Source organism: Adiantum capillus-veneris, chromosome 15, assembly GCF_014529385.1.
Source record: "Adiantum capillus-veneris isolate H3 chromosome 15, ASM1452938v2, whole genome shotgun sequence".
Lineage (NCBI taxonomy): Eukaryota > Viridiplantae > Streptophyta > Polypodiopsida > Polypodiales > Pteridaceae > Adiantum > Adiantum capillus-veneris.
In genome coordinates this window covers 589639-616206 of record NC_140945.1, presented here as the reverse complement: position 1 = coordinate 616206, position 26568 = coordinate 589639, and the positions used below count along the sequence as shown (strand labels likewise).

Below are 26568 nucleotides of genomic sequence, written 5' to 3'. Positions count from 1 at the left end.
TTCTCCAAGGCAACTTTAATCTTCTTATACATCTCATCCATGTTCTCAACATATCGATCTGCCTTAAAGATCTTGTCCTTTGTATGGAAAATGGGAGGAATCTTTTTGCCGCCTTCAACAATCTCAAAAGGTGCTTTGCCAGTAGACGAACGCACCGTATTATTGTACGCATACTCAAGCATAGGCAAATATTGTTCCCACTTGCCCTTATTATCTGACACGTAGCATTTCAGCAGATCTAAGATAGTAGAATTAGCCTCTTCTGACTGTCCATCAGTTTGTGGATGAAACGAAGACAAAAACTTAAGCGTAGTGCCCATGTTCTCAAACAATCCTCTCCAGAACAAATTGGTCATGCGAGGATCACGATCACTGATAATCGATTGTGGCATACCATGGTACTTAAACACATTGTACATGAACAAGCGTGCCATCTGATCAGATTTTATCTTCTTCCTGACAGGGATAAAATGGGCCTGCTTGCTGAACCTGAAGATGATGGTCCATATAGCATCATTCCCTGTTGGCGTCCTTGGAAGATCAAAGATAAAGTCGATAGCAATGCTTTCCCATGGCTTATCCCGAATCGGCAGTGGTTGTAACAACCCTGGTGCCTTTTGCCTGTCAAACTTGACCTTTTGGCAAACTATCCATGCTCGCACAAAGGCATCCACATCTCTCCTCAAGGTAGGCCAATAGAAGAACGTCTCTACCGCTTTAACTGTTGCATCAATGCCACGATGCCCTGCATACGGTGGGACATGACTCTCTTCCATGATCGTATGTCGCAGTGGCCTAGTGACACAAAGTGTGCCATGCATCATCATAAAACCATCTCTGAGGATGGTAGTGCTCGTGATGTTGCCCCTCTTGTAACTCTTCAAAGATCCTTGCAAAATCTTCATCAACAGTATATTGTTCCTTCATGTCATCTAACTCATGATGATAAGGAATTGACACAGCTGAAATTTGTGGCTTTCTTGAGAACGCATCAGCCATAACATTCTTCTTGCCTTCCACATGCATAATCTGGAAGTGGAACATGGAAAGAATGTTTGCCCATCGCATATGCTTTTCGGATAACTTTGACTGTGTCAAGAAGTATCGCAAGGTCTGATGATCTGTTTGGACAACAAAATCAGCACCTAAGAGGTAGTGCTTCCAGCTACAAAGCGCATGAATCACGGCCAAGAGCTCTTTCTCATAGACTTGCATAGTCCTCTCTGGCCCTTGCAAAATTCGGCTTTCATAAGCTACTACCCGTCCATCTTGCATTAGCACTGCTCCGATGCTACTGCCACAAGCGTCACACTGGACCACAAATGACTTCCTGAGGTCTGGCAAAACAATAACTGGATCTGAAGTCAACTTTTCCTTTAAGAGACTAAACGCTGAAATCTCTTTTTGGGTCCATCTGAAAGTGACCTCTTTCTTTTGCAATGCGTGAAGAGGCGATGCTATCTCTGCAAAATTTCTGATAAACCTTCTATAGTAGGAACACAATCCCAAGAAGCTTCTGACATCGTGCACAGTCTTCAAGTCTGGCCATGTCTTGATAGCTTCGACCTTTGCGGGATCCATTCTAACACCATCCTTTGAGACTATGTGGCCCAGAAAGTAGATCTCTTCGAGAAAGAATTCACTTTTCTTAGGATTGACAAGTAACCTGTGACTGCGCAGCTCTTCGAACACAATGGTCAAGTGACGCCTATGCTCCTCTTCATTCTTCGAATACACTATCATGTCATCGAAGAACGTTCCAACAAACTGTTGATGCGAGCGAAAAATCCGGTCCATCATTCTGTTGAACGTGGCAGGAGCATTTGTTAGCCCAAACGGCATCACTAGAAACTCATAGAGACCAAATGTCGTTCTAAACGCAGTCTTGTGCACATCCTCTGGTCTTATACGAATCTGATGGTACCCACTCTTAAGGTCTATCCTGCTGAAAATTGCAGCACCCTCTAAACGATCGAGAATATCATCAATTCTAGGAATAGGGAACCTATTCTTGATGGTATTCTTATTCAACGCACGGTAATCAATACACATGCGCCATGAGCCATCCTTCTTCTGCACTAGGAGCACTGGGGAGTAAAAGAGTGAAGAACTAGGCTAAATCAGCCCCTTCTCTAATAACTCCTCAACCTGGCCCATAATCTCTTTATGCTGCGCCGCACTAACCCTGTAGGGAGGTCTATTTGGTGGGCTACACCCTGGCACCAAATCTATCCGATGGTCCTCAGGTCTCTCTGGCGGCAATTGCGACGGTAATGAATCAGAAAAACGGTCACTAAACTTTTGCAAAAATGCTGACCTTTCTTTATCTAACACAGATTAATTTGACTGATCACTATCTGAGACATCACGTGCAAAAATCAAGTACACAGAAAGATGATTCTTTATTACAGAAGTGATAGCAGAAGCAGATACAATAGGGACCGACTCTCCTTTAAGCTTTACATCCAAGATGTGAGTTTTGCCCCTATGCTGTACAGTGATCTTTTTGTTGTAGGCATCCAAGACTCCATGCACTCGGAACATCCACGGGATCCCCAACAAGGCGTCACAACCTTCCAGCGGCATGATGTAAAACTCTTCTGTCCACATACAACTGAATATGCAGACGCAGCTTTCCAATGATGGGAGTAACACACTCAGAGTGGCCAGGACATGCCAACCCTGCCTCTGCTGTGTACCCCATCTCTTCAGCTCTGATGCCCAGCTTTATAGCTAACTCTAGTGAGATCAAGTTGGCTTTGGCACCTGGATCAAAGAAGATAAGTGCCGTCTGATCCCTAACTTTACCCCATGCCCTGCATAACTCACTGGCATCTGTGCTGGGCCTGTCACCCACCATGTCTGGCACTAAACCTGCCGTGGGTTTTGGCTTCTTGCCTTTCTTATCTTCTTTATCCTCTGAGTCAGCTGGCCTTTTCCTTTGTGGACAATTGATAGAAAAGTGACCAGGCTGCTCGCATATAAAGCATTTGTTCTCAGCCATTAGGAGCTTCTTTTCCTCGAGCGACTTGCGCACGAAAGGCTTCCTTTTCTGTTTCTTTGCCTGCGCTCTAGAAGAGCCGGCTGAATCCTTGTCTTTGGTGTCCTTTTCTGACCCCTGTGACGCATCAGGAGCTGTTTTCACAAAGGGCAGCCACTCTGTTCTTTGTACAATAATCGCAAAGCCCTTTAGGCAGCCCACAACAGTACTTCTCTATCTGCTTTGTCAATGGCACAAATCTGTAGGAGGTCACTGAGAGTAACACTTTACAAAACCTCCTATTGTACTCCAGCAAGCTCTTGCACGAAGCTGAAGTAAGCTGGTGCCAATCTGTCAAGACGTCGGCTTCAAATTCATTTGATAGCCAAGCAGATGCAAACATTTGCTTGAAGTAAACCCAAGTGGCGGGTGCCTGTCCTTGCATTAACAAAGTCGTCCACCATGTAAGCGCATTGTCCTTTAAGAAAGTGGCAGCTTTCCTGACCTTCGAGGCCTCTGTAAAATTCCCTCCCGCATAAGCTGTATCAAACTGTTGGAGGAAAGTGAGGGCCTTTGTCTTGTCCTCGAAACCACTGAAGGTACTGAACTTTACCGCTGCACCACCTTCTTTGTAAGCCTTTGGCTTCTCTAGTGCCCCCAAATTGTCATACGGAATGCTTTGCAACATGGGCACTGTAGTAGGCATGATCGGCACACCTTGGCCATTCACATTTTGCGTCAGAGGTGCGAGATCTGGCTGCTGTCCAAAAAAACCAGCCATGCCAAAATGACCCTGTGGCACCCCAAACTGACCCTGGTTGTAGTGGAAACCTTGCTGCATGCCGATACTACCATACATGGGGTTTGGCATGATGCCTTGCATACCCCCGAACACTGTTCCTGGCATGTACGGCTGACTTCCAGGCGCATAACCAGCCATACTTTGGAACATTGATCCACCCCCGAAATACCCAAGATGTACCGTGGGTGGTGGAAAAACTGAGTGCATTGCCTAGTATCCAGCTCCCTGTCCATTCAAGACAGCATGCTGGCTCTGAAAGGTGGCGGGCTGAACTGGCATAACCTGTGGAATAGGCGTTCTAGCCACCTGTTTAAGCACGGGAGGAACCTGCTTTGGAGCCCCCGACTCCGCAACATGCGAGTGTTCCCTTTCCTCCTGTGCCACATGAAGTACTTGGGCTTGAGCATCAACAAGCTCCGTACGCGGTGTAGGTTGCCTATTTTGCTGTTGCACTGGTGACACTTGCAAGAATTCCATAAACCTCGGATTCTGCACCAGCTGCGAAAAGACATTCACCGCGGCAACTAACTGAGTCTTGAATGCATCATCCTCCAGTTGCCCAATCATAAAGCCCTGTACTACTGGAGGGACATTCACGTTGACAGGAGGTACAGATTGACGTGGCCGTGAGCTCTCGCCAATCTCAGAATCCATAGGAATCTCCTACCTGTCCTCTGAAGAGGAACCCTCTTCCATAATTCCCTTCCCCTTGTCGGCCATAGTGTAATCCCCGCGTTCCTGCACTCTGTGTCTTTATCCCAAAACAATCCAGGCTCACTCTTTAAGGAAAAAGTGATTGATATCCCGGCAATGGAACCATGTAACCGGCCCGTAGGGCGGTAGGCGTTGGCTTTCACCCGAAATTCTTTACTTTAGACACACACAGAGAGCATTTTGCAAAGAGAACCTGCGACGAGAATTAACACTTGAACACACACACGGCTCGGAAGCTAGAATGCTCCGACCAGACGCCGACAACCTGTAGGCCCCAAAATTGGCGCCCCTTTCGGTATTTCTTTATTCTTTAGGAGGGTAAATTACAAGGTAAGGTCTTGGGAATCCTTCACGTGTATCCACCTAGATACCATTTGATTTGGCCAAATTTCGGCAACATAACAACCCCAAAACTTGCGCGAAACCAATTCCCTTGCTAGAACTCACTTGCACGGGCGTATACCCTCTGATTCCTGCCCAAAAACAGTAAATTCAGCGCGCTGTATTTACTGGTTTTTGCCCTGTTTTCAGCCCCAAACAGTCCCCTAACTGTCCTCTGTCAGTGGGGCACGATTCCCAAAGGTTCTCGCGTCCGTATGGCTGAAAAACAGTAAAATTACAGCGCATACACAGCGCTGATTTTGCACCTTTGTGGTGAGGTTATGACCCTCACCAATGCCTGCTTTGGAGTATCAGCTAGCTACCCCTGTTCCTGCTCAAGGAGGCTCTTGCCTCAGCACAAAAGCATGAACCCACACAGCTGTACATCAATCAAATGAGGAGCCCTCTTGTGGCACGTAGGGGGGAGAGAGAGAGCAGTGTGTAGTGTGTAGGGCATCACTCCTAGCACCACACTGTACATGAGAGGGAAAGGAAGCACTCCATAGTTCTTAACCTGTGACAGATTGCATAATGAGGCCTTCCCAGCTTAAAAATTCAGCGCCCATTTTTCTGGAAGAGGCAAGCGCATAAAAATGTGACACTTGGCGCATTTACAAGCATTTTCCCGTTTCGGGTTCGCCGCTTAAAAATATCCCAACCGACACATCAGTTGACTTCGCGGCAGAGTTATAAAATGTTCCCCTAGTCATACCGGAGGTAATGACACGAACACATTTCACGGCCCAAAATAGCAGTTCCCTAAATTTTAGGAGATGCTTCCGTTAGGCTCCCACTGGTCTTCTGACCATCTATCCTCATTGGGACCGCATCCAAAAGTGCAATGTGGCCCAACTGTCGGATACTTTTTGTTGGTAGTCCCACCTTGACTTTACACCTTAATTGAGTTCACTTCCTAGTATCCACCAACTTGCTAAGTGCGACGGGGGGACCTTTATGATCTTGCTCTGAGCCTAGACATCCTCTTACCATACGAATTCCAGTGCCGACCACTTCCCGTCTGCGGGTGAATCTACCGTTCACATTGGCCATACAATGTCCGACCGTTTGCTACTTCAAAAAGAGTGTCTCAAAACAAATAAAATAAACCCCATAGGAAAGAAACCAACAACCAAGGTTAGCAGTTGCCACATCTTTGTGAAATGGTTAATAACTGCCATGTCCTCGTGACATATGCTCCTACTTCTTAAGTCGGGATCTCTTCCAATTTAGATTATGGACATGGGAAGGGTTGTGGAGTACATGATAAAGATGCGTCAATACCCCTCACATCGACTTCCTACAATTGCATGGAAAGCTAGCAAAAAAGTTCAAAAGACCTTGCTACATGATGTCCAAGTGAATGAAGCTTTTCTACAACGCCAATGTATTACGGGTTGGGAGGAATCCGGTGGGTCACGCTTCATACATTACACCAACCATATTGCCCCCAACTACAAAAACCATGTCCTTCGCTGAAAGAGGAACCGTACTCACCCTCACGTGCTTAAGTCAATCCCCTCGTCAGTGGTACACACTATTGCAACCACTCGGCTTAGCTCCCACTCCTTTCAGTGCGAGACAGGGCGTTGGGGCAATGGAGAAGACTCAAATCGATTGTGTACATTATGCTCATTGCAAGTTCAACAATATGAGTACCACACACCACTAGAGTGCTCAGCTTTTGTTCACATCCGAACTTGCTTCCCTCACAATTTTTGCCATAACTTAGATCTACACACTTTCCTCTCCCAACCACAGTGTGGGCTCTCCATTGCCACTGTCATCACCACAATGTTGGAGCATCGAGAATCATTCATCAGCCGCACACATACTTCATCACATGTAACTTTAGTCCCATGGGTCATATTTGACCTCCAAGGACGATAATAAAATCTCTCTATCTCTCTCTCTCTCTCTCTCTCTCTCTCTCTCTCTCTCTCAGCACAAGGCTGCCCTCACTGATTTGCCACATTCGCACACTACCTCTCTCTTTGATCATCGCATGCTTCAAGCCCACATTGGCTTTTCGTAAGATTACAAGTGAAGCAGCCCTAACTGGGGAGAGGGGACCTCCTTGGAGGATCTTGAGCCAAGCTTCCCCCTTCCTCCATTAGCAGCAGGCGAAACAAGGGCTTTGCAGTCCAAACCTCACCCACGTCCCCACCCCTATACTGCCAAACAGACACCATAGGAATCGCACCTCATGCAAGAGATGAAGAAAATGCCTGCAGGATTCGCAACCTTGAAGGAGATAACCAAGAAAGATGAGTAGATTGTGGAGTTGCAAATGCAAGCACAGACCATGAGTATAGAGCAGCAGAACACACGAGAGGGACCCATGTCAGAGACATTGCAAACAATAGTGACGAAAATCAAGGTGCTAGAGGTAAATTTGTCAAACTTGGAACACTTTGTTCAGGAAGTCATAACAGTAGTCAAAGAAAAGGAAAGGGTGGAGAGCATAAAGACTGAGATAGGATAGGTGGACTTCCCAAGGGCTGGGACAGGAAGGACAATGCCCCCAAATTGGAAGATGATTTTATACTAGATACATGTACATTAAGCACAATAAAGCAAGGTAGTCCCTTTTGTAGACTTGGGAGAGCCCAGTTTTATTCAAGCCAAAGGCACACAAGCAAAGATTACATACATGGACAAGTTTTACACAATAGTTATCAAGCAGACAAGCTCCCTCCAAGGGACAAAGGTATGGATCGTTGATAAGTTGACCCATTTCAGCTTAAAGCACACCAACAACGTCGGAAAAATAAAAGAAGCAAGGAAGAATGGCAAGTGAACAGTCTATGGAGGAGGGAAAGCAATAAATGGAGAGTTTCATACCCCACTCCCTAAGGAGTTAATCCATCTCTTGCTTAGATTCACAGCTTGTCCTAAGAGTTTTCTGAAAAGAACTACAATTCTTATTTTTTATTTATATGCCTTCATGGCATTGATACCCGGAGTGGAACATAATATGGATGTATCTAATTCTTCCTAAAGGTCAGCTTTGGCCTCCAAAGGCCTCCAAAGAACTTTCTTCTTTCTTTCTTTTCTCTCTCTCACTGTGCAATTATCACAGCTCAATTCTTCAGTAAGACAGGAAAGTCTCCACTACTTGGAAAAAGCCAACGGGCAGCTCACTTGCGAGTTCAGGTGTCGGTTGCAGCAACACTTTACATCTTTAAATTAGATGATGAACGCAATATACACTACTAATGCAGTCAAATACGCTTGCCAAGACACTGCGTCTTAAAAGTGCTTCCTACTTCCTAAACTGGGCAATCAGTAAATTTGCTAAAAATACTTGGAGACATAATCCACAGAAAAAATACCACAATTGTCCATGTCCCTAGTCATCCTTTGTGGAAACAAAGCTCAATCTGAGTGCATTTACGACATTCCTCCTTCGTAAATTTTGAAACTCGAAGTCACCAAATTAATTGCATCATCACCACAAACCAATCACCTCCCAAAAGAGCCACAAAATTCACATTAACAGCTCACCATTATAAGGCATGTGGCCATAAGTGACACAAATGTAACATAATTCTTTCTTCCAACGCAATTATTCAGCCACTGTAAAACAAATCACAGTCTTAGACTACATATTGCATTTTGAAACCCACTCAAATGATTTCACATAAAGAAACGACAAAACCTCTGATATAACTGCACTCAAGCACATACCCGGCAATGGTGATCAAAGCCGTCAACACACTTATCACAACTTCGACAATGCTTACTGTGCTTCCGTACCTGCATCACCAAACAGGGAAGCCTCAAAGTAAGCAGAGCCACATTCGATGTGTATAAAAGTCAAAATAAACATTCTAGAAGAGGCTTATCACCTCAGCATTACATAATGTACAAAACAGCACATCCTCATCAGGTGCAGATTGTTCCTCAATGCCATCCTTCCTGCAATTATCACCCTTCACAAGCCACCCTAGCATGCACCCTAGACAATGCAATGATAGCCTATTGCTATGTGGATGCTGAACAATAGACGGGCTTCTTCCAGTGATAGATACTTGAGGAGAATCTGCAGCCCCTCCATGTGCCGATGTCAAAACCAAAGAAGAGTCTGTTAGAGGCCCTTTCTCATCATTTGGCTTCAACTTCAGTAAAGAAATTCCTGGGTCTGCTGGATTGATAGCTGTGCATCTGACATACAGAATAAAAACTGCAAGTGCCTGAAAAGAGGTAAAATTTTAAGAAATATAGTTTCCCGTCACCTACTCCAGCTAAAAATTTCAAAAGCACGAAAAGTACCACGGAAGAATAAACAGCAATAGCTGTGATTTGTATAGCTGCATTCCCCAAGAAGGGAGCAAAGAAAACGTAAAATGCCGTTGCCAAGAGAAAAAATACTGTGATTGCCACCACCTGGTCAGGGGAAAAAAGCAATTTGTCAAGTTAGTACAATGCTAAAAAACCTACCTCTAAAGACATTCACACCAAAGACAACAAGAGAGGTGCAAAGATTTGATTCCCAAACTTTAACCCGTACAACAACATAGACCTGAAACATGTTGGAGATATGTCATCATTAGATGGTGGCTTTCTAGGTTGCATCTCATGGTTGTATTGCCAACAGTGGCCCAGCATATGCATTTTTAGTCCATGTCGCCATTCATTAGCTTTTATGCTGCAGCACATTCACTAGCACTCAAAGCTATTTTTTATGATGTGGCAGTTTTATTAGCCATAGACATACAAAACTAGACACCTCCATTTTGTAGGATCATGTCATTTTCCCACTGTAAAAGAGACTCTTTGTCCCTCATTCTCAGTGTATAGCTGTATGAGCACTCCCTTGAGTTATTAAGTTATTGCTCTTGGAGAATCTCCCTCTCACACATTGTGTTTGTCTCCTCTCTCGTGTCCTCCTCTTTTCATTCCTTAAAGACAAAAGCGCAATTTCTTAATACCTAAGATAAGCTAAACAATAACATGAGATTCAACAACATAAAGACGTCAATTACACAACTAAACAAAACCTTCGTTATTCAAAACACCCATAACCTTAAATGTACTGCTAATCCCACACACGAGAAGACAACATAACTTGTGTGTCAAGTAGCTCCAACAATGGCACCTACCTCCAAGGCTCGGCCAAAGTGGTGTGAGTGAGAGCAGACGCAAGTCCTAAAGGCAAGGGTTAAGAACCCCAATAGATGTTGCTCGTGCTTCTGTGTGGGGTCTAGCAAACTTATGTTCATGAGGGGTTGATATCTACTAACACCTTCCTGTGAAAAAACACTATGTGATGTCATGGCATTGGAGAAGGGTGACACGATGTGTAACGGGAGGGCACCACGTGCCAACAGAAAAGAACAGATTAAGCAAACATTTAGCACTTCAAATAACACTGAATTGAAAGAGATGCACGACACATGAGACGCGGAGTGGCGGAGTTCCACCCCAAGAGAGCACTGGCCCCAAACCTTGGCGTCCCTTTCGGTATTACTTTATATTGCTTCAACTCGGTACAACGCCAATGCTCTATCCTTTGCACTGCAGCGCGGAAACGTGCCAGAGAATGAGCCCATGGCACAAGGGCATGAAAAGCAGCACATAAAACAATCTGCCAGCAGAAATCACAGCACTCCGTACAGTGCCACGTGGCATGTTAGCACGATTCACAGGATGTCCACACAAGCCTGCCACATCAAAAAATTTAGCACTGTGAAGTTCTTTTCTTTGTGTGTAGGTCTTATTTTAATCTCTAGGGACTTAAGCCCCATCAGACGGGGGCCCAAACATTGGTAAAATAAGTTGTTTGCCCCACTCGGTGAGGATCTGTAAGTTGGTGAGAACTCTTGCTTCTTCTATTGATTCTAGGGTTTAGGCCCCTCGGTTGGGATCTGCAAGACGGCTAGGGTTGGGTCAGGCAAACCTCAACCCACCGGGTCTTCGGTAGCTTGACACGTCAGTAGTTTGTGACATTTCCCCCTTCTTGAAAGAAGAGTAATCGTCCGCAATTACAGTATATCTGCAAAACAACTCAAGTTAGCTTAAAAATTTCTGAGGGTCAATCCGAGGGACAATCAGTTTTCTCATTCCAGATCGGAGCTCTTGATATTCTGGCGTAGCAACATTAATCATCATACCCAGACCGCGCTAAGCTAAAACAGGTATCTTGATGCTCTAAAATTACATACCTAGGCAATCTCACCCAATTAGGAATATTCAATGGCAAATGCTCACATATGCATGTTATAAGAAACAACGAACAACGCCACTAAGCACTCCCCCGAGACAGGCGGTCTGTGGTATGAAGCTACTCGACGACTACCTTGTCATTCCCCCCACAAATAACCTAAAAAGGTTCAAGCCATGAGCTCAAAGGACTAATACAACCAAATGTTCCTCAGACCATAGCCTGCGTCGCTTGCAGGTTTCAAGCATACAACAATACCCTCCCCAAACGATAGGTTTAAAATAGATACAATCCATTTCAAACAAATTTCAAACAATATTTTCTCAGACAGAGTTCAAAGGTATACAAAGCATCTAGGAAATTCATTCAGGTTTTCGTTCGGACAATCGAACTTTGAGAACGACTGGCTTGTCCTTCTGCATCAAATTAACTGTATGGTTCCAGATCTGGAGGGTTGCGTCATTCCTGCCGTGCCAAGGCATAACCAAGAGAACGTTGCAATTGCCTAACTTCATGATGTAGAAATTGGCTTTCCCATAATATCCTTAGATAGTCACTAGAAGCGCCCCAATTAGTGGGAGCACTTTGTGAGTTTGTCCAAAAGATAGCTCCGCTTCAATTTCATGCCCTTGTGATTCATAATCAAAGTCTATCTGCTTCAGGAAATCTCGATGGATGAAATTTTCAATAGCTCCGGGATCGAAGAAAATCAGTGCTTTCATACCGTTGACTTTGCCATATGCTCTGTACAATTCATTTGAACTCTCGAGATTTATACCATAAATATCGAGTACTAGTCCAATAGCAGGTCAAGCTCTCTTAGCTAGAGGTGGCCCTAAGGATCTTTCTGCCGTCGAAGCATAAGGTTGCTTTGCAGACGTCGAGGCTCTTTGAGGAGATGAATTGAAGGTATGTGATGTCTTGAAGCATTCAAAGCAGAGGCCTTCTTGTAACAGGGTTTCTCGTTGACGCTGTGTCAGACGAGGCCGTTTAGGTTGACTTTCATGGGATTCCAGGGGATTGGTTTGTTGTTATCGGGAATTCGGATTGCTTGCTGGAGTTGCTTCCGTAGTGAACTCGAGCTTTCCTTTCATAAGTTTGTAGCCGACCGCGGCATGGTCCATAAGCACTTGCATGGTGTATACTTGCTTGGACAAACAATACTCCTGTAGCAATGATGGTAGTTCAATGGTGTATTGCTCACACTGGTCCTCCAAGGGAATGAACTTGAAGAAAGACACCAGAAGATAGACGTCGAGAAACCTTTGGTTATAGTCTTTCATGGTCTCTATGGCAAGTATTTTCAAGTTGCCCCATTCTGACAAGATCTCGACTTCAAACAGAGAAGTCATATAACTGCGTACAAAAATTGTCTTGCAAGCTTGTCATGTCCTTGGAGCATGTGGTTGTGTCGCGATTGAACTCCACCGCTGCATAGCATTATCTTTATAAAAAACCCGTTTCTCGAGAAATCTTTGATTCTTCTGTATACAACGTCACCATAAAATGCGTTTCGACAGGTCAGGACAGGTGAACCGTTTCGGGCCTTGAAAAGTTTTGCTCACCAAGTGAAACACAAGCCGTTTCACTAACAATAAGTTACCATAGTTTTAGTTTCAAAGTCACTAAACGCACGTTTTGGTCTCACGTTTCACTGTGCTCTAATTTTGGGCTGAAACGTTTCGTGGTAAAACGCCGCGTTTCAGGGTGAAACGTTTCACGGTTATGCTGTGGACCATATAGTGTCTCAAAGCATACATGATGTCGAATTGTTGGAGGAAGTGTAAAGCTTTCTTCTGATCATTCACCCTAAAAGAGGTGAAAATTTTTATTGTTTGAAATCCTTTGGCTGGTTAGCATATCCGGGGTACGAATCATAAGGATACCCATGCAAGCTCCAACCATTGTATCATGGTGGCGGTGGTGGTGGGGAAGGTGGTGGAAACACCGGTGGCAAAGGCGGTTGCACTAGATCACAGTCAGACGGCTCGCTCAGGATGAGTGCTCCGAACTATGCTCAAGGTTCCTTTTTATTCTTATGGAAGGGAGAGCCTTCCGTTCTTAATGAGAGAGTGCAATGGATACGAACAAAGTGAACGAACACTGTGCGTGCAAATGTATGAGACTGAGAGATAGAGAGAGAAGAGAATATGACACCAGAGACATTGTAAAACCCTCCTCCGAAGGCCCCACTCTCGTCGGCAAGAGTGGTCTACTATTGATTGCACAAACTGGTACAAATTGAATGAATGTGACTGATGCAAGTCTAGGCTAGATCGATGACGACGACGGTGATGGCGAGACCAATCTAAGGGCTGAAATCTGCTACTCTTGTACTGCTGTCCAAAAACGTTAATGGCTGAATTCTGCTGCGGCTGAAAACGCGAGAGAAAACGCTGCCTTTGCTGGTCTTTATGGCTGAAAATCTGCGGGTCCTTGGGGCTGAAATCTGATGGTCTTTAGGGCTGAAAACTGATGGTCTTCATCTGCTGAAAATCACTATGCCAAAATGGGGGCGATTGGGGGTTCCTGTAAAACGCTAGGCTGAGGAGTTCTTTGGCGATGAAGCCTGCAGAAAACGCTAGCTGACTGGGATGGTCTAGCGAGGATGCTTGCTGCCAATGCTTGGGTGATGCTGGTGATGGGTCTTCTGATGAAAACGCTGAGAAAGTGGACGTCTTGCTTGGAGGGAAACCACCAAGGGGGTTCTTGTTGAGAAGTTGCCTGTTGAGCTTGGCTCCTGCTGCCTCTTCTGCCAATTAGTGCTAGTCTAGGTTTGCTTATATAAAAACTTACTCAATTTGCCCTATCTACTTTCCAACAAAAGTCACTAAAATTTAATAAGTGAAAAATGTCAAAAATAGGAAAATAGGCTAAATGCACTAGAAAATTCCCCTGAAGGATTCTAATAAATTCTGATGGGAATGCTTATGATTATGTTGTGTGCAACCAGAGGATATGCATCTACACTAAGTGACTGGGCATGCACGGTCTGCGAACAGACTCACAAAAAGTGCCAGATCACTTCTAAATCTAGACTAACTGACTGAATTGAACCCTGGTCATGCTGTAGCTTGTCCACGGACACATAGGGTTGGATGTGTCACGTTGCTTGGTGCTCATACTTTCCTGTGCTCGTTCTACGAATGTGTCATGCCAAGGAAGAGACATGTAATGTGACTTCCTTGAATGCATACTTTTCAGCTTTTCATGAACAATCCGCATACATTCGTGCTCATCCATGAGTGAAACATGCTCAACGTACAATATGTCATGCCTAGGAAAAGGGATCACATAAAGATGCTGACTAAAATACAGGAAACGATCACAAATGAAACACTCGTACAATGCGTGCTGACGAATCATTCGAACACATAGTACTTCCTGTAAAGGTTCTTTGGACCTAGGCTCGAGAGCCAAGATCGATTCTTCGTGATTGATTGAATCTGCAATGAGGTTAGCTTCACTAGCGAAAGTATCAACTAACACATCATCCTTGTGAACAATCACATTATCTTCATGCATATCATCATGCTTGTGAGCAATCACATCTTGATCATGCAAATCATCATGCTCGTGAGAAATCACATCTTGATCATGCAAATCATCATGCTCATCATTAACATCCAAATCATCATGCTTATCATTGTCATTCAAATCATCATGCGTATCATTATGCAAATCCTGTGTGTCATGCTTGGGAGAAGAAGAGACTGAGAGAGTCTCTTTTTCCTGAATCTCTTGCATATGTGCCTGAACTTGAGAAAAGAGTCGCAAGAATTCTTTCGTGTGTTGGTCGCTCTTTTCTTTGATGGCTTTGTTCTCGCGACCAAATTCTGCTTGTCTTGCTTTGTTCTTTGCTTGTCTTTTTGCGCGCTCACGATCCAATTTGGCTTGTCGTTCTTTGGCTTCCAAGCGTGCTTGCTCACGCTCACACGCTATGGCTGCCATTCTTTCTTGGTGTTCGTGCTCCATTTCGGCTTTTCTTTCTGCTCTTCTTGCTTCGCGTTCTAACTTCCTATCCATAAACATCTACTCCAACTCCTCCATAGGAGTTAGTGCAATCCGTGGCGTAGATGGGGAAGGAAGAGGGTCGGAAAAACCTCCTGGTGGGGAAAATTCTCCTTCGCCTCTCTCATGCTCATCACCTCTAAGCGAAGTATCCATTCCGCTTCGAGTGATGACCATCCACTGAAGTCGTGGGTTCTTGTGGTCTTGGGTTCTTAAGTTCACAAGGAACTTGGGTTCTTGGGGGTCTTGGGTTCTTAAGTTCACGAGGAACTTGGGTTCTTGGGAGTCTTGCTTCTTGGGGTTCTTGAGTTCTTGAGGTTCTTGCGGGTCTTCAGGGTTTTCTTTTCGCTTGCAATCTGTGTGTGAGAAGGATCTTCTCTTCACCTGAGTTCTACTCTTTTCCGCGGACGCACCCCTTAGCGGCCTTGCACGCACACCAAGGTTGCTTTTTCCCACCTCACGTCGACTGGCCGGCCGCTAAGTGCACGGTCCGCTCTCAATGAGTGAAAAGAGGCAGAAGGGGAGGCTGGACAAGCCCTTCTTTCTTGGGATTCTTGTCACTCTTCAAAAACACGACTAGGAATCGACACGCCCAAGCGAACTTGGGTTCATGCGACCGCAACAAGCAAAAAAAAATGCTGTGATTTTTGTGGTTCTTTCCTTGAGTGATACTAAACACTGCCAAAGCTCTGATACCAATGTAAGGTGCAGCGGAATGAATGTTTGAACTTTGCTCAAGATGAGTGCTCCGAATTGTGCTCAAGGTTCCTTTTTATTCTTATGGAAGGGAGAGCCTTTCGTTCTTAATGAGAGAGTGCAATGGATACGAACAAAGCGAATGAACACTTTGCGTGCAAAAGTATGAGACTGAGAGATAGAGAGAGAAGAGAATACGACACCAGAGACATTGTAAAACCCTCCTCCGAAGGCCCCACTCTTGTCGGCGAGAGTGGTCTACTATTGATTGCACAAACTAGTACAAACTAAATGCATGTGACTGATGCAAGTCTAGGCTAGATCACTGACGACGACGGTGATGGCGAGACCGATCTAAGGGCTGAAATCTGCTACTCTTGTACTGCTGTCCAAAAACGCTAATGGCTGAATTCTGCTGCGGCTGAAAACGCGAGAGAAAACGCTGCCTTTGCTGGTCTTTATGGCTGAAAACCTGCGGGTCCTTGGGCTGAAATCTGATGGTCTTTAGGGCTGAAAACTGATGGTCTTCATCTGCTGAAAATCGCTATGCCAAAATGGGGGCGTTTGGGGGTTCTTGTAAAACGCTAGGCTGAGGAGTTCTTTGGCGATGAAGCCTGCAAAAATCGCTGGCTGACTGGGATGGTCTAGCGAGGATGCTTGCTGAAAACGCCAATGCTTGGGTGATGTTGGCGATGGGTCTTCTGATGAAAACGCTAGGGAAGTGGACGTCTTGCTTGGAGGGAAACCACCAAGGGGATTCTTGCTGAGAAGTTGCATGTTGAGCTTGGCTCCTGCTGCCTCTTTTGCCAATTAGTGCTAGTCTAGGTTTGCTTATATAAAAACTTACTCAATTTGCCCTTCCTACTTTCCAACAAAAGTCACTTAAAAATAATAAGTGAAAAATGTCAAAAATAGCGAAAATAGGCTAAATGCACTGGAAAATTCCCCTGAAGGATTCTGATAAATTCTAATGGGAATGCTTATGATCATGCTGTGTGCAACCAAAGGATATGCATCTACACTAAGTGACTGGGCATGCACGATCTGCGAACAGACTCACAAAGAGTGCCAAATCACTTCTAAATCTAGACTGACTGACTGAACTGAACCCTGGTCATGCTGTAGCTTGTCCACGAACACATTGAAACCAGCCCGTAGGGCGATAGGCGTTGGCTTTCACCCGAAATTCTTTACTTTAGACACACACACAGAGCACTTTGCAAAGAGAACCTGCGACGGGAATTAACACTCGAATACACACAGCTCGAAAGCTAAAATGCTCCGAGCAGACACCGACAACCTGTAGGCCCCAAAATTGGCGCCCCTTTCGGTATTTCTTTATTCTTTAGGAGGGTAAATTACAAGGTAAGGTCCTCGGAATCCTTCACGTGTATCCCCCTAGATACCATTTGATTTGGCCAAATTTCGGCAGCATAACAACCCCAAAACTTGCGCGAAACCAATTCCCTTGCTAGAACTCACTTGCACGGGCGTATACCCTCTGATTCCTGCCCAAAAACAGTAAATTCAGCACGCTGTATTTACTGGTTTTTGCCCTGTTTTCAGCCCCAAACAGTCCCCGAACTGTCCTCTGCCAGTGGGGCACGATTCCCAATGGTCCTGGCATCCGTATGGCTGAAATACAGTAAAATTACAGCGCATACACAGCGCTGATTTTGCACCTGTACGGTGAGGTTATGACCCTCACCAGTGCCTGCTTTGGAGCAGCAGCTAGCTACCCCTATTCCTACTCAAGGAGGCTCTTGCCTCAACACAAAAGCATGAACCCACACAATTGTACATCAGTCAAATGAGTAGCCCTCATGTGGGGCATCACATAACTGCACGTAGGGGAGAGAGAGAGCAGTGTGTAGTGTGCAGGGCATCACTCCTAGCACCACACTGTACATGAGAGGGAAAGGAAGCACTCCATAGCTCTTAACCTGTGACAGATTGCATAATGAGGCCTTCCCAGCTTAAAAATTCAGCCCCAATTTTTCTGGAAGAGGCAAGTGCATGAAAATGTGACACTTGGCGCATTTACAAGCATTTTCCCGTTTCGGGTTCGCCGCTTAAAAATATCCCAACCGACACATCAGTTGACTTCGCGACAGAGTTATAAAATGTTCCCCTAGTCATACCGGAGGTAATGACGCGAACACATTTCACGGCCCAAAATAGCAGTTCCCTAAATTTTAGGAGATGCTTCCGTTGGGCTCCCACTGGTCTTCTGACCATCTATCCTCATTGGGACCGCATCCAAAAGTGCAATGTGGCCCAACTGTCGGATACTTTTTGTTGGTAGTCCCACCTTGACTTTACACCTTAATTGAGTTCACTTCCTAGTATCCACCAACTTGCTAAGTGCGACGGGGGGACCTTTATGATCTTGCTCTGAGCCTAGACATCCTCTTACCATACGAATTCCAGTGCCGACCACTTCTCATCTGCGGGTGAATCTACCGTTCACATTAACCATACAATGTCCGATCAAGAGGGTCTCAAAACAAATAAAATAAACCCCATTGGAAAGAAACCAACAACCAAGGTTAGCAGTTGCCACATCTCTGTGACATGGTTAATAACTGCCACGTCCTCGTGACATACCCCCCTCTTGAAATCGCAAACATCCTCGATTGCATACCATAAATACACACCACTCATGATCTTGTGCTATCAACACTCTTTTATCATCGCACGTATCCGCAAAAAAGGTCGTAACATACATAGATACAAATGACTTTATGAGGCCTTCATACTTTTGCCATTTCCATCTATGGCCCTAAATTCATATGTACCTTTGATATACTAGCTCTATCATTACCCCTCCTTTGCACACGTTGGGTTGAGGCATAAGTAGGCTGTAACCCAAAGACTTCAAGGTAAAGCTGCAATACATTTGGTGACTCTGACAGTTTATGTTCTTCCATCCACTTTGCCTCCATAGGCGGATAGTTCTTGAACTTCACCAAAGAGCGTCTTGCAACTTGTCCTTTAACTTTTCTGTCCTTATGTGCCAAAACCTGCTCAAGTACCAGGATCTCATCAAGTTCCTCAACTTCTGGCTGATCCTCATCTGGCATATCTTCTGGCACATCACCCACGAAGGGTCTTAGAAGACTCACGTGAAACGCATTATGAATCTTCCATGCATCAGGCAATTTCAGCCTGTAAGCCACATCGCTGATCTTGTCAAGCACTTGAAAAGGCCCATAGTAACGCATCTGAGCTTAGGAAACAATCGTTCCTTGCCCTTCATCTTCTTTAACCTTGCCTTTTCGAACCTTAACAGAACCCAATCACCAGGTGATAGTAGCAATTCACGACGGTGACGATCAGCAGCCTTTTTCTGCTTTGCCTGAGTCTTCTCCAAGGCAACTTTAATCTTCTTATACATTTCATCCATGTTCTCAACATATCGATCTGCCTCAAAGATCTTGTCCTTTGTATGCAAAATGGGAGGAACCTTTTTGCCGCCTTCAACAATTTCAAAAGGTGCTTTGCTAGTAGACGAATGCACCGTATTATTGTACGCATACTCAAGCATAGGCAAATACTGTTCCCACTTGCCCTTATTATCTGACACATAGCATTTCAGCAGATCTAAGACAGTAGAATTAGCCTCTTCTGACTGTCCGTCAGATTGTGGATGAAACGAAGACGAAAACTTGAGCGTAGTGCCCATGTTCTCAAACAATCCTCTCCAGAACAAACTGGTCATGCGAGGATCACGATCATTGATAATCGATTGTGGCATACCATGGTACTTAAACACATTGTACATGAACAAGCGTGCCATCTGATCAGATTTTATCTTCTTCCTGACAGGGATAAAATGGGCATGCTTGCTGAACCTACAGATAATGGTCCATATACCATTATTCCCTGTTGGCGTCCTTGGAAGATCAAAGATAAAGTCCATAGCAATGCTTTCCCGTGGCTTATCCGGAATCGGCAGTGGTTGTAATAACCCTGGTGCCTTTTGCCTGTCAAACTTGACCTTTTGGCAACTATGCATGCTCGCACAAAGGCATCCACATCTCTCCTCAAGGTAGGCCAATAGAAGTACGTCTCTACCGCTTTAACTGTCGCATTAATGCCACGATGCCCTGCATACGGTGGGACATGACTCTCTTCCATGATCGTATGTCGCAATGGCCTAGTGACACAAAGTCTGCCATGCATCATCATAAAACCATCTCTGAGGAGGTAGTGCTCATGATGTTGCCCCTCTTGTAACTCTTCAAAGATCCTTGCAAAATCTTCATGAGCAGTATACAGTTCCTTCATGTCATCTAACTCATGATGATAAGGAATTGACACAGCTGAAATTTGTGGCTTTCTTGATAACGCATCAGCCACAACATTCTTCTTGCCTTCCACATGCATAATCTGGAAGTGGAACATGGAAAGAATGTTTGCCCATCGCATATGCTTTTCGGATAACTTTGACTGTGTCAAGAAGTATCGCAAGGTCGGATGATCTGTTTGGACAACAAAATCAGCACCTAAGAGGTAGTGCTTCCAGCTACAAAGCGCATGAATCACGGCCAAGAGCTCTTTCTCATAGACTTGCATAGTCCTCTCTGGCCCTTGCAAAATTTGGCTTTCATAAGCTACTACCCGTCCGTCTTGCATTAGCACTGCTCCGATGCTACTGCCACACGCATCACACTGGACCACAAATGACTCCCTGAGATCTGGCAAAAAAATAACTGGATCTGAAGTCAACTTTTCCTTTAAGACACTAAAAGCTGCAATCTCTTTTTGGGTCCATCTGAAAGTGACCTCTTTCTTCTCCAAAGCGTGAAGAGGTGATGCTATCTCTGCAAAATTTCTAATAAACCTTCTATAGTAGGAACACAATCCCAAGAAGCTTCTAACATCGTGCATAGTCTTCAAGTCTGGCCATGTCTTGATAGCTTCGACCTTTGCGGGATCCATTCTAACACAATCCTTTGAGACTATGTGGCCCAAGGTGTCATACGGAATGGTCTGCAACATGGGCACTGTACTAGGCATGATCGATACGTGTTGGCCATTCACATTTTGCGTCAGAGGTGCGATATCTGGCTGCTGTCCAAAAAAACCAGCCATGCCAAAATGACCCTGTGGCACCCCAAATTGGCCCTGGTTGCAGTGGAAACCTTGCTGCATGCCGATACTACCATACATGGGGTTTGGCATGATGCCTTGCATACCCCCGAACACTGTTCCTGGCATGTACGGCTGACTTCCAGGCGCATGACCAGCCATACTTTGGAACACTGATCCACCCCCGAAATACCCAGGATGTACCGTGGGTGGTGAAAAAACTGAGTGCATAGCCTGGTATCCAGCTCCCTGTCCATTCAAGAGAGCATGTTGGCTCTGAAAGGTGGCGGGCTGAACTGGCATAACCTGTGGAATAGGCGTTCTAGCCACCTGTTCAAGCACGGGAGGAACCTGCTTTGGAGCCCCCGACTCCGCAACATGCGAGTGTTCCCTTTCCTCCTGTGCCACATGAAGTACCTGGGCTTGAGCACGATTCTCAATGGTCCTGGCATCCGTATGGCTGAAAAACAGTAAAATTACAGCGCATACACAGCGCTGATTTTGCACCAATACGGTGAGGTTATGACCCTCACCAGTGCCTGCTTTGGAGCAGCAACTAGCTACCCCTATTCCTGCTCAAGGAGGCTCTTGCCTCAGCACAAAAGCATGAACCAACACAACTGTACATCAGTCAAATGAGTAGCCCTCTTGTGGGGCATCACATAACTGCACGTAGGGGAGAGAGAGAGCAGTGTGTAGTGTGCAGAGCATCACTCCTAGCACCACACTGTACATGAGAGGGAAAGGAAGCACTCCATAGCTCTTAACCTGTGACAGATTGCATAATGAGGCCTTCCCAGCTTAAAAATTCAGCGCCCATTTTTTTGGAAGAGGCAAGTGCATGAAAATGTGACACTTGGCGCATTTACAAGCATTTTCCCGTTTCGGGTTCGCCGCTTAAAAATATCCCAACCGACGCGTCAGTTGACTTCGCGGCAGAGTTGTAAAATGTTCCCCTAGTCATACCGGAGGTAATGACACGAACACATTTCACGGCCCAAAATAGCAGTTCCCTAAATTTTAGGAGATGCTTCCGTTGGGCTCCCACTGGTCTTCTGGTCTTCTGACCATCTATCCTCATTGGGACCGCATCCAAAAGTGCAATGTGGCCCAACTGTCAGATACTTTTTGTTGGTAGTCCCACCTTGACTTTACGCCTTAATTGAGTTCACTTCCTAGTATCCACCAACTTGCTAAGTGCGACTAAGGAACCTATATGATCTTGCTCTGAACATCCTCTTACCATACGAATTCCAGTGCCGACCACTTCCCATCTGTGGGTGAATATACCGTTCACATTGGCCATACAATGTCCGATCGTTTGCTACTTCAAAAAGAGGGTCTCAAAACAAATAAAATAAACCCCATTGGAAAGAAACCAACAACCAAGGTTAGCAGTTGCCACATCTCTGTGACATGGTTAATAACTGCCACGTCCTCGTGACACACATAGGGTTGGATGTGTCACGTGACACTGCTGGGAAGGTTGCCGGTTAGAAGCTCTCGTACTTTCTGGTGCCAGAGCAAGGGGTACCACCTGGGGAATCATAGGGGGTAACATGTAATTTAGAAGCTGTTGGAAGCCTTGCAACATCGAAAGATTCTACCGCAGATGCCGTGAAAGTATATCGCAAAGCAACTACAGGTACTCTACCGAATCCATAAACGCCATGATACTCTGTCTGTTCTTGGTAGGACAAGTATGCTTTGAGAAAAGCACATGAGTGGAGCTCTGATACCATTGTAACAGGAGAGCAATACGTGCCAACAGAAAAGAACACACTGAAATAACTGTTAGCACTTCAAATAACACTGAACTTAAAGAGATATACGACACACGAGACACGGAGTGGCAGAGTTCCACCCCAAGAGAGCACTGGCCATAAACCTTGGTGCCCCTTTCGATATCTCTTTATATTGCTTCAACTCAGTACAACACGGAAACTGTAACCGGCCTGTTAACTTCAAAAAGGGCGGTAGACTTTACTTCAAACCTTGATTTAGCTTTCACCCATTATTAGTCGTCTATTCTACCTGTGCTATAATGACACAAGAGAGGGGAATGGGATACAGATGCTAGAATGCATCTGTATGCGAGTCAGACACCAGACTGGCCCCTAAATTAGGCACCCCTTTCGGTATTTCTTTATTCTTTAACAGAGGGAATAAAACCTATGATTTCCTACAAGCTGTCCCGCATAATCCGGGCTGAATTCCATCTGTTCTGGCCCAATTTCGGTAACATAACTGTACTAGGACCCTTCACAGTCAGTATTCCCACGCATTGGATGACTTTCCCGACGCATACGGACACTTTGCAAAACCTGGCGAGAATCTGCAGCACGCTGAATTCTCTGTTTTCTGCCCTGCAAAAATACACAGCAGGCTGTAATTCACTGTTTCGGGCTCCGTTTCGCGTGCCGGTCGCATCCGTAGCAAATCCTCGAGTTCCCGCACCTGTAGGGCTACTTGCCCTTTGAATCGGACGAGATTTCGCACGTGAAACCTCTCCGAATCACCTATACCTGCAGGGGATTAGCCGCTAGCTAATCCAGTACCTGTGCAAGAGGCTCTTGCCTCGGCAATCGCGCATGAACCCACACAACTGTACATGGTCAATCTGATGAGCCCACTAGAGGGACATAACCATAAAGAATAGGGGAGAGAGAGAGCAGTGAGAGGTATGCAGGTCATGACATCCTGCACCTCACTGTACATAGAGGGTAAGTCAGCACTCCATTGAAGCTCTCCCACCTGTGATAGCACTCAAAAACGAGCTCACAGCTGAAAAATCACGTTTTTGCCTTCTCTTTAAGTAGTAAACTGGCCTCTGAGTGCCAAGTGTCACTCATTTGTGCATTTTCCCGCTTTAGACCCTCGGGTCTAAAAATATCTCACCTGCAGCCTCTGTTGACTTGGCCACATAGTAACAAAATGATCCCCATGTCAAACTGCACGTAAAGACGCGAAGACATTTTGTCGTCCAAAAATAGCAGTCCCTAAAACTTAGGAGTTTCTACCATTACATTCTTCTAGGTCATCTGACCCTCTTTGTACACTACAGCCACACCCAAAACTGAAATGTAGCCTATGTAGCAAAGGATTCCGCTTTGGCTGGCCAATGACCCCACTTTAGCTAACCATAGTCCTTGTCCAACCTTAGTGCTCTTTAGCCCTCAGGCTTGGACTCTCTCTGAACAGTTCCACACTGGCTATGCAATGCAGGGCACTTAGATTTCCAGAGGGGTGTTTCCAAAAGGTAAAACAAACGAAATTCCCCAAAGAAAGAGAAAATAAACAAAAATGGAATTGCCACTGGCTGGTGACATACCCCCCTCTTGAAATCTCAAACGTCCTCGTTTGCACCTATGTCGTACATGCTTACAGTCAGCACTCGGGTGTCCGGACACCGTGTCGACACATGTACGACACATACATGCTCAAAGTCAACAACTTGTTGACACATGTATTGCCTGCGTGTGAACCCTGTCCCAATGACATAGTGGAAGCGTCGCAATCTGCCATTGCTTTGAATCCATAACTTTCCAATGACAAAATGGAAGCGTCACATTTTGCCACTATCTTTTAGTACACGTTGGATCCAATAACCTTTCGAGCATACCAAAACCGACAGTTTAAGAATGCAGTTACACATGTACTCTTCAATAGAAATAATTGATGTACCCTTGACAAACTGACAAGAAATACTCACTTCTATAGCACTAAACAAACTTTTGGACATTCCATAAGAGCAATTGCCAAACTGACAATCTGTACAGCTCTAACATTCATGTAACATGCACTTCATTTGAGCTCACTGTAAGTAACATGTACATCATTTCTTTCAGAAGCCACTGTCACACTGACAATCCATGTAGCTCTGAATCTCAAGGGGTCAAGGTAGATTGCAAACCAAGGTTTTAAGTTCCCATACTTTTAGTGACTCTGCAAGTTCACTTTTTTCCATCCACTTAACATCCAGAGGTGAATAGCTTTTGAACTTTACCAAACAACACCTTGCAACCTTGCCTTTTCTTTTCTTTCTTTATGTGCCAAAATTTGTTCCAGGACCAAGATCTCGTTAAGTTCCTCAACTTCCGGCTGATCTTCAGCTGGCATATCTTCTGGCACATCACCCACATAGGGTCTGAGAAGACTCACGTGAAACGCATTGTGAATCTTCCAACTCTCAGGCAATTTCAGCCTTTATGCAATATCACTGATTTGCATACTGAGCATCGAAAACAATCATTCTCTGCTCTTCATCTTGACCTTTGGAGATTAACCTGTGATCTACCCTTATGCTGTCACTTTTATTGGGCTGAGAATTCTCTTTTTGATCCAATTTTGGCAACATAACGATAGTAGAAACCTTCACAACCAAAAATCCACATATCCAAGTGATTATCCACGCATAATAGAACACTTTTGCAAACCTGTCCTGGAAATTCAGCACGCTGAATTCTCTGTTTTTAGCTCCTAAAATGCTCTAGATCACTTGTATTACTGTCCTCTAGCTTCCCCGAAGCTCTTGGGACAAAAAGGCATCAAATAGGGTCAAAACCCTAAATCTACAGAGAAAAATACAGCAAGCTGTATTTTCTTCTTTCGGGCTCTGTTTTGCGTGCCAATCGCACCAATTCGTAGCCTTTGATCTTCTGCATCAATAGGACTACTTGCCCTTTGATTTACACGAGATTTCTCACGAGAAATCTTGTTAAATCATCCTGTACCTGTTTTGAATTAACCTTTAGCTAAATCGGTATCTGTATGAAATCATTCCAAGTGGAAGGAGTCTGTCCTTGTAACAACAGTGTATTCCACCACTGACTTGCATTTTTTTTTTTCGGCAGCTTTCTTGACTTTAAATGCTCCTTCCAACAATTGCTTTGTCAAACTGTTCGAGGAAAGAGAAAACCTTTGTCCTCTCATCAAAGCCATTGAATGTGTCAATGGACTCACTGATCATCTTCTTTGTAGGAAGGAAAGGAGTTACTTTCAAGTGGACAGCCAAGGAAATTTTAGCGTTCAAACACTTGAAAGAGAAGCTGACTTAAGATCCGGTAATTATTTTGCCAGATCTTTCTAAACCTTTTGTGGTTCAATGTGATGCGTGTGGCCATAGTCTTGGTGCAGTTCTAATGCAGAATGGCCGAGTAGTCGCATATGAGAGCACAATTCTTTTGAAGACTGAAAGGAACTTGCAAGTCTATGAGAAAGAATTGCTGGCAGTAATTCATGCTCTCACTGGTTGGAAACACTATTTGCTAGGGGCTGATTTTGTTGTCCAAACGGATCATCAAACCTTGCGATATTTTCTTACACAGACGAAGTTGTCTGAGAAGCACATGCGATGGGCAAACATCTTGTCAATGTTCCATTTTCAGATTGTGCATGTGCAAGGAAAAAAGAACGTGGTGGCTGATGCGTTGTCAAGAAAAGCCCCAAATTTCAGCAGTGTCAATTCCGTACCATTGTGAACTAGACGAAATGAAGGCACAATATGCTGAAGATTCAGATTTTGCAAGGATCTATGACCAGCTTGTTGATGGGCAACATCATGAGCACTATATGCTTAAGAATGACTTTCTCATGATGCATGGAAAGTTATGCGTTACTAAACAGTTACGGCCAAAGATTTTGATGGAAAGTCATGCTCCACCTTATGCTGGGCATCGTGGAATTGATGCGACAGTGAAAGGGGTTGAGGCATTCTTCTATTGGCCA

The 26568-nt window shown here is 44.9% G+C and overlaps 1 protein-coding gene across 1 annotated transcript in view; it reads right to left on the bottom strand.

Annotated features, from left to right (window-relative positions):
* LOC147440148 (protein S-acyltransferase 21-like) overlaps nucleotides 1-26568 on the bottom strand; it is a 63703-nt gene that overhangs the window by 24707 nt on the left and 12428 nt on the right. The window contains exons 2-5 of the mRNA XM_086529924.1: nucleotides 9150-9263; nucleotides 8726-9070; nucleotides 8565-8633; nucleotides 8382-8453 (exon numbers count right to left, since the gene is read on the bottom strand). Of these exons, the coding sequence (XP_086386050.1) occupies nucleotides 8382-8453; nucleotides 8565-8633; nucleotides 8726-9070; nucleotides 9150-9263 (600 nt within the window). The remainder of the gene's footprint in view (nucleotides 1-8381; nucleotides 8454-8564; nucleotides 8634-8725; nucleotides 9071-9149; nucleotides 9264-26568) is intronic.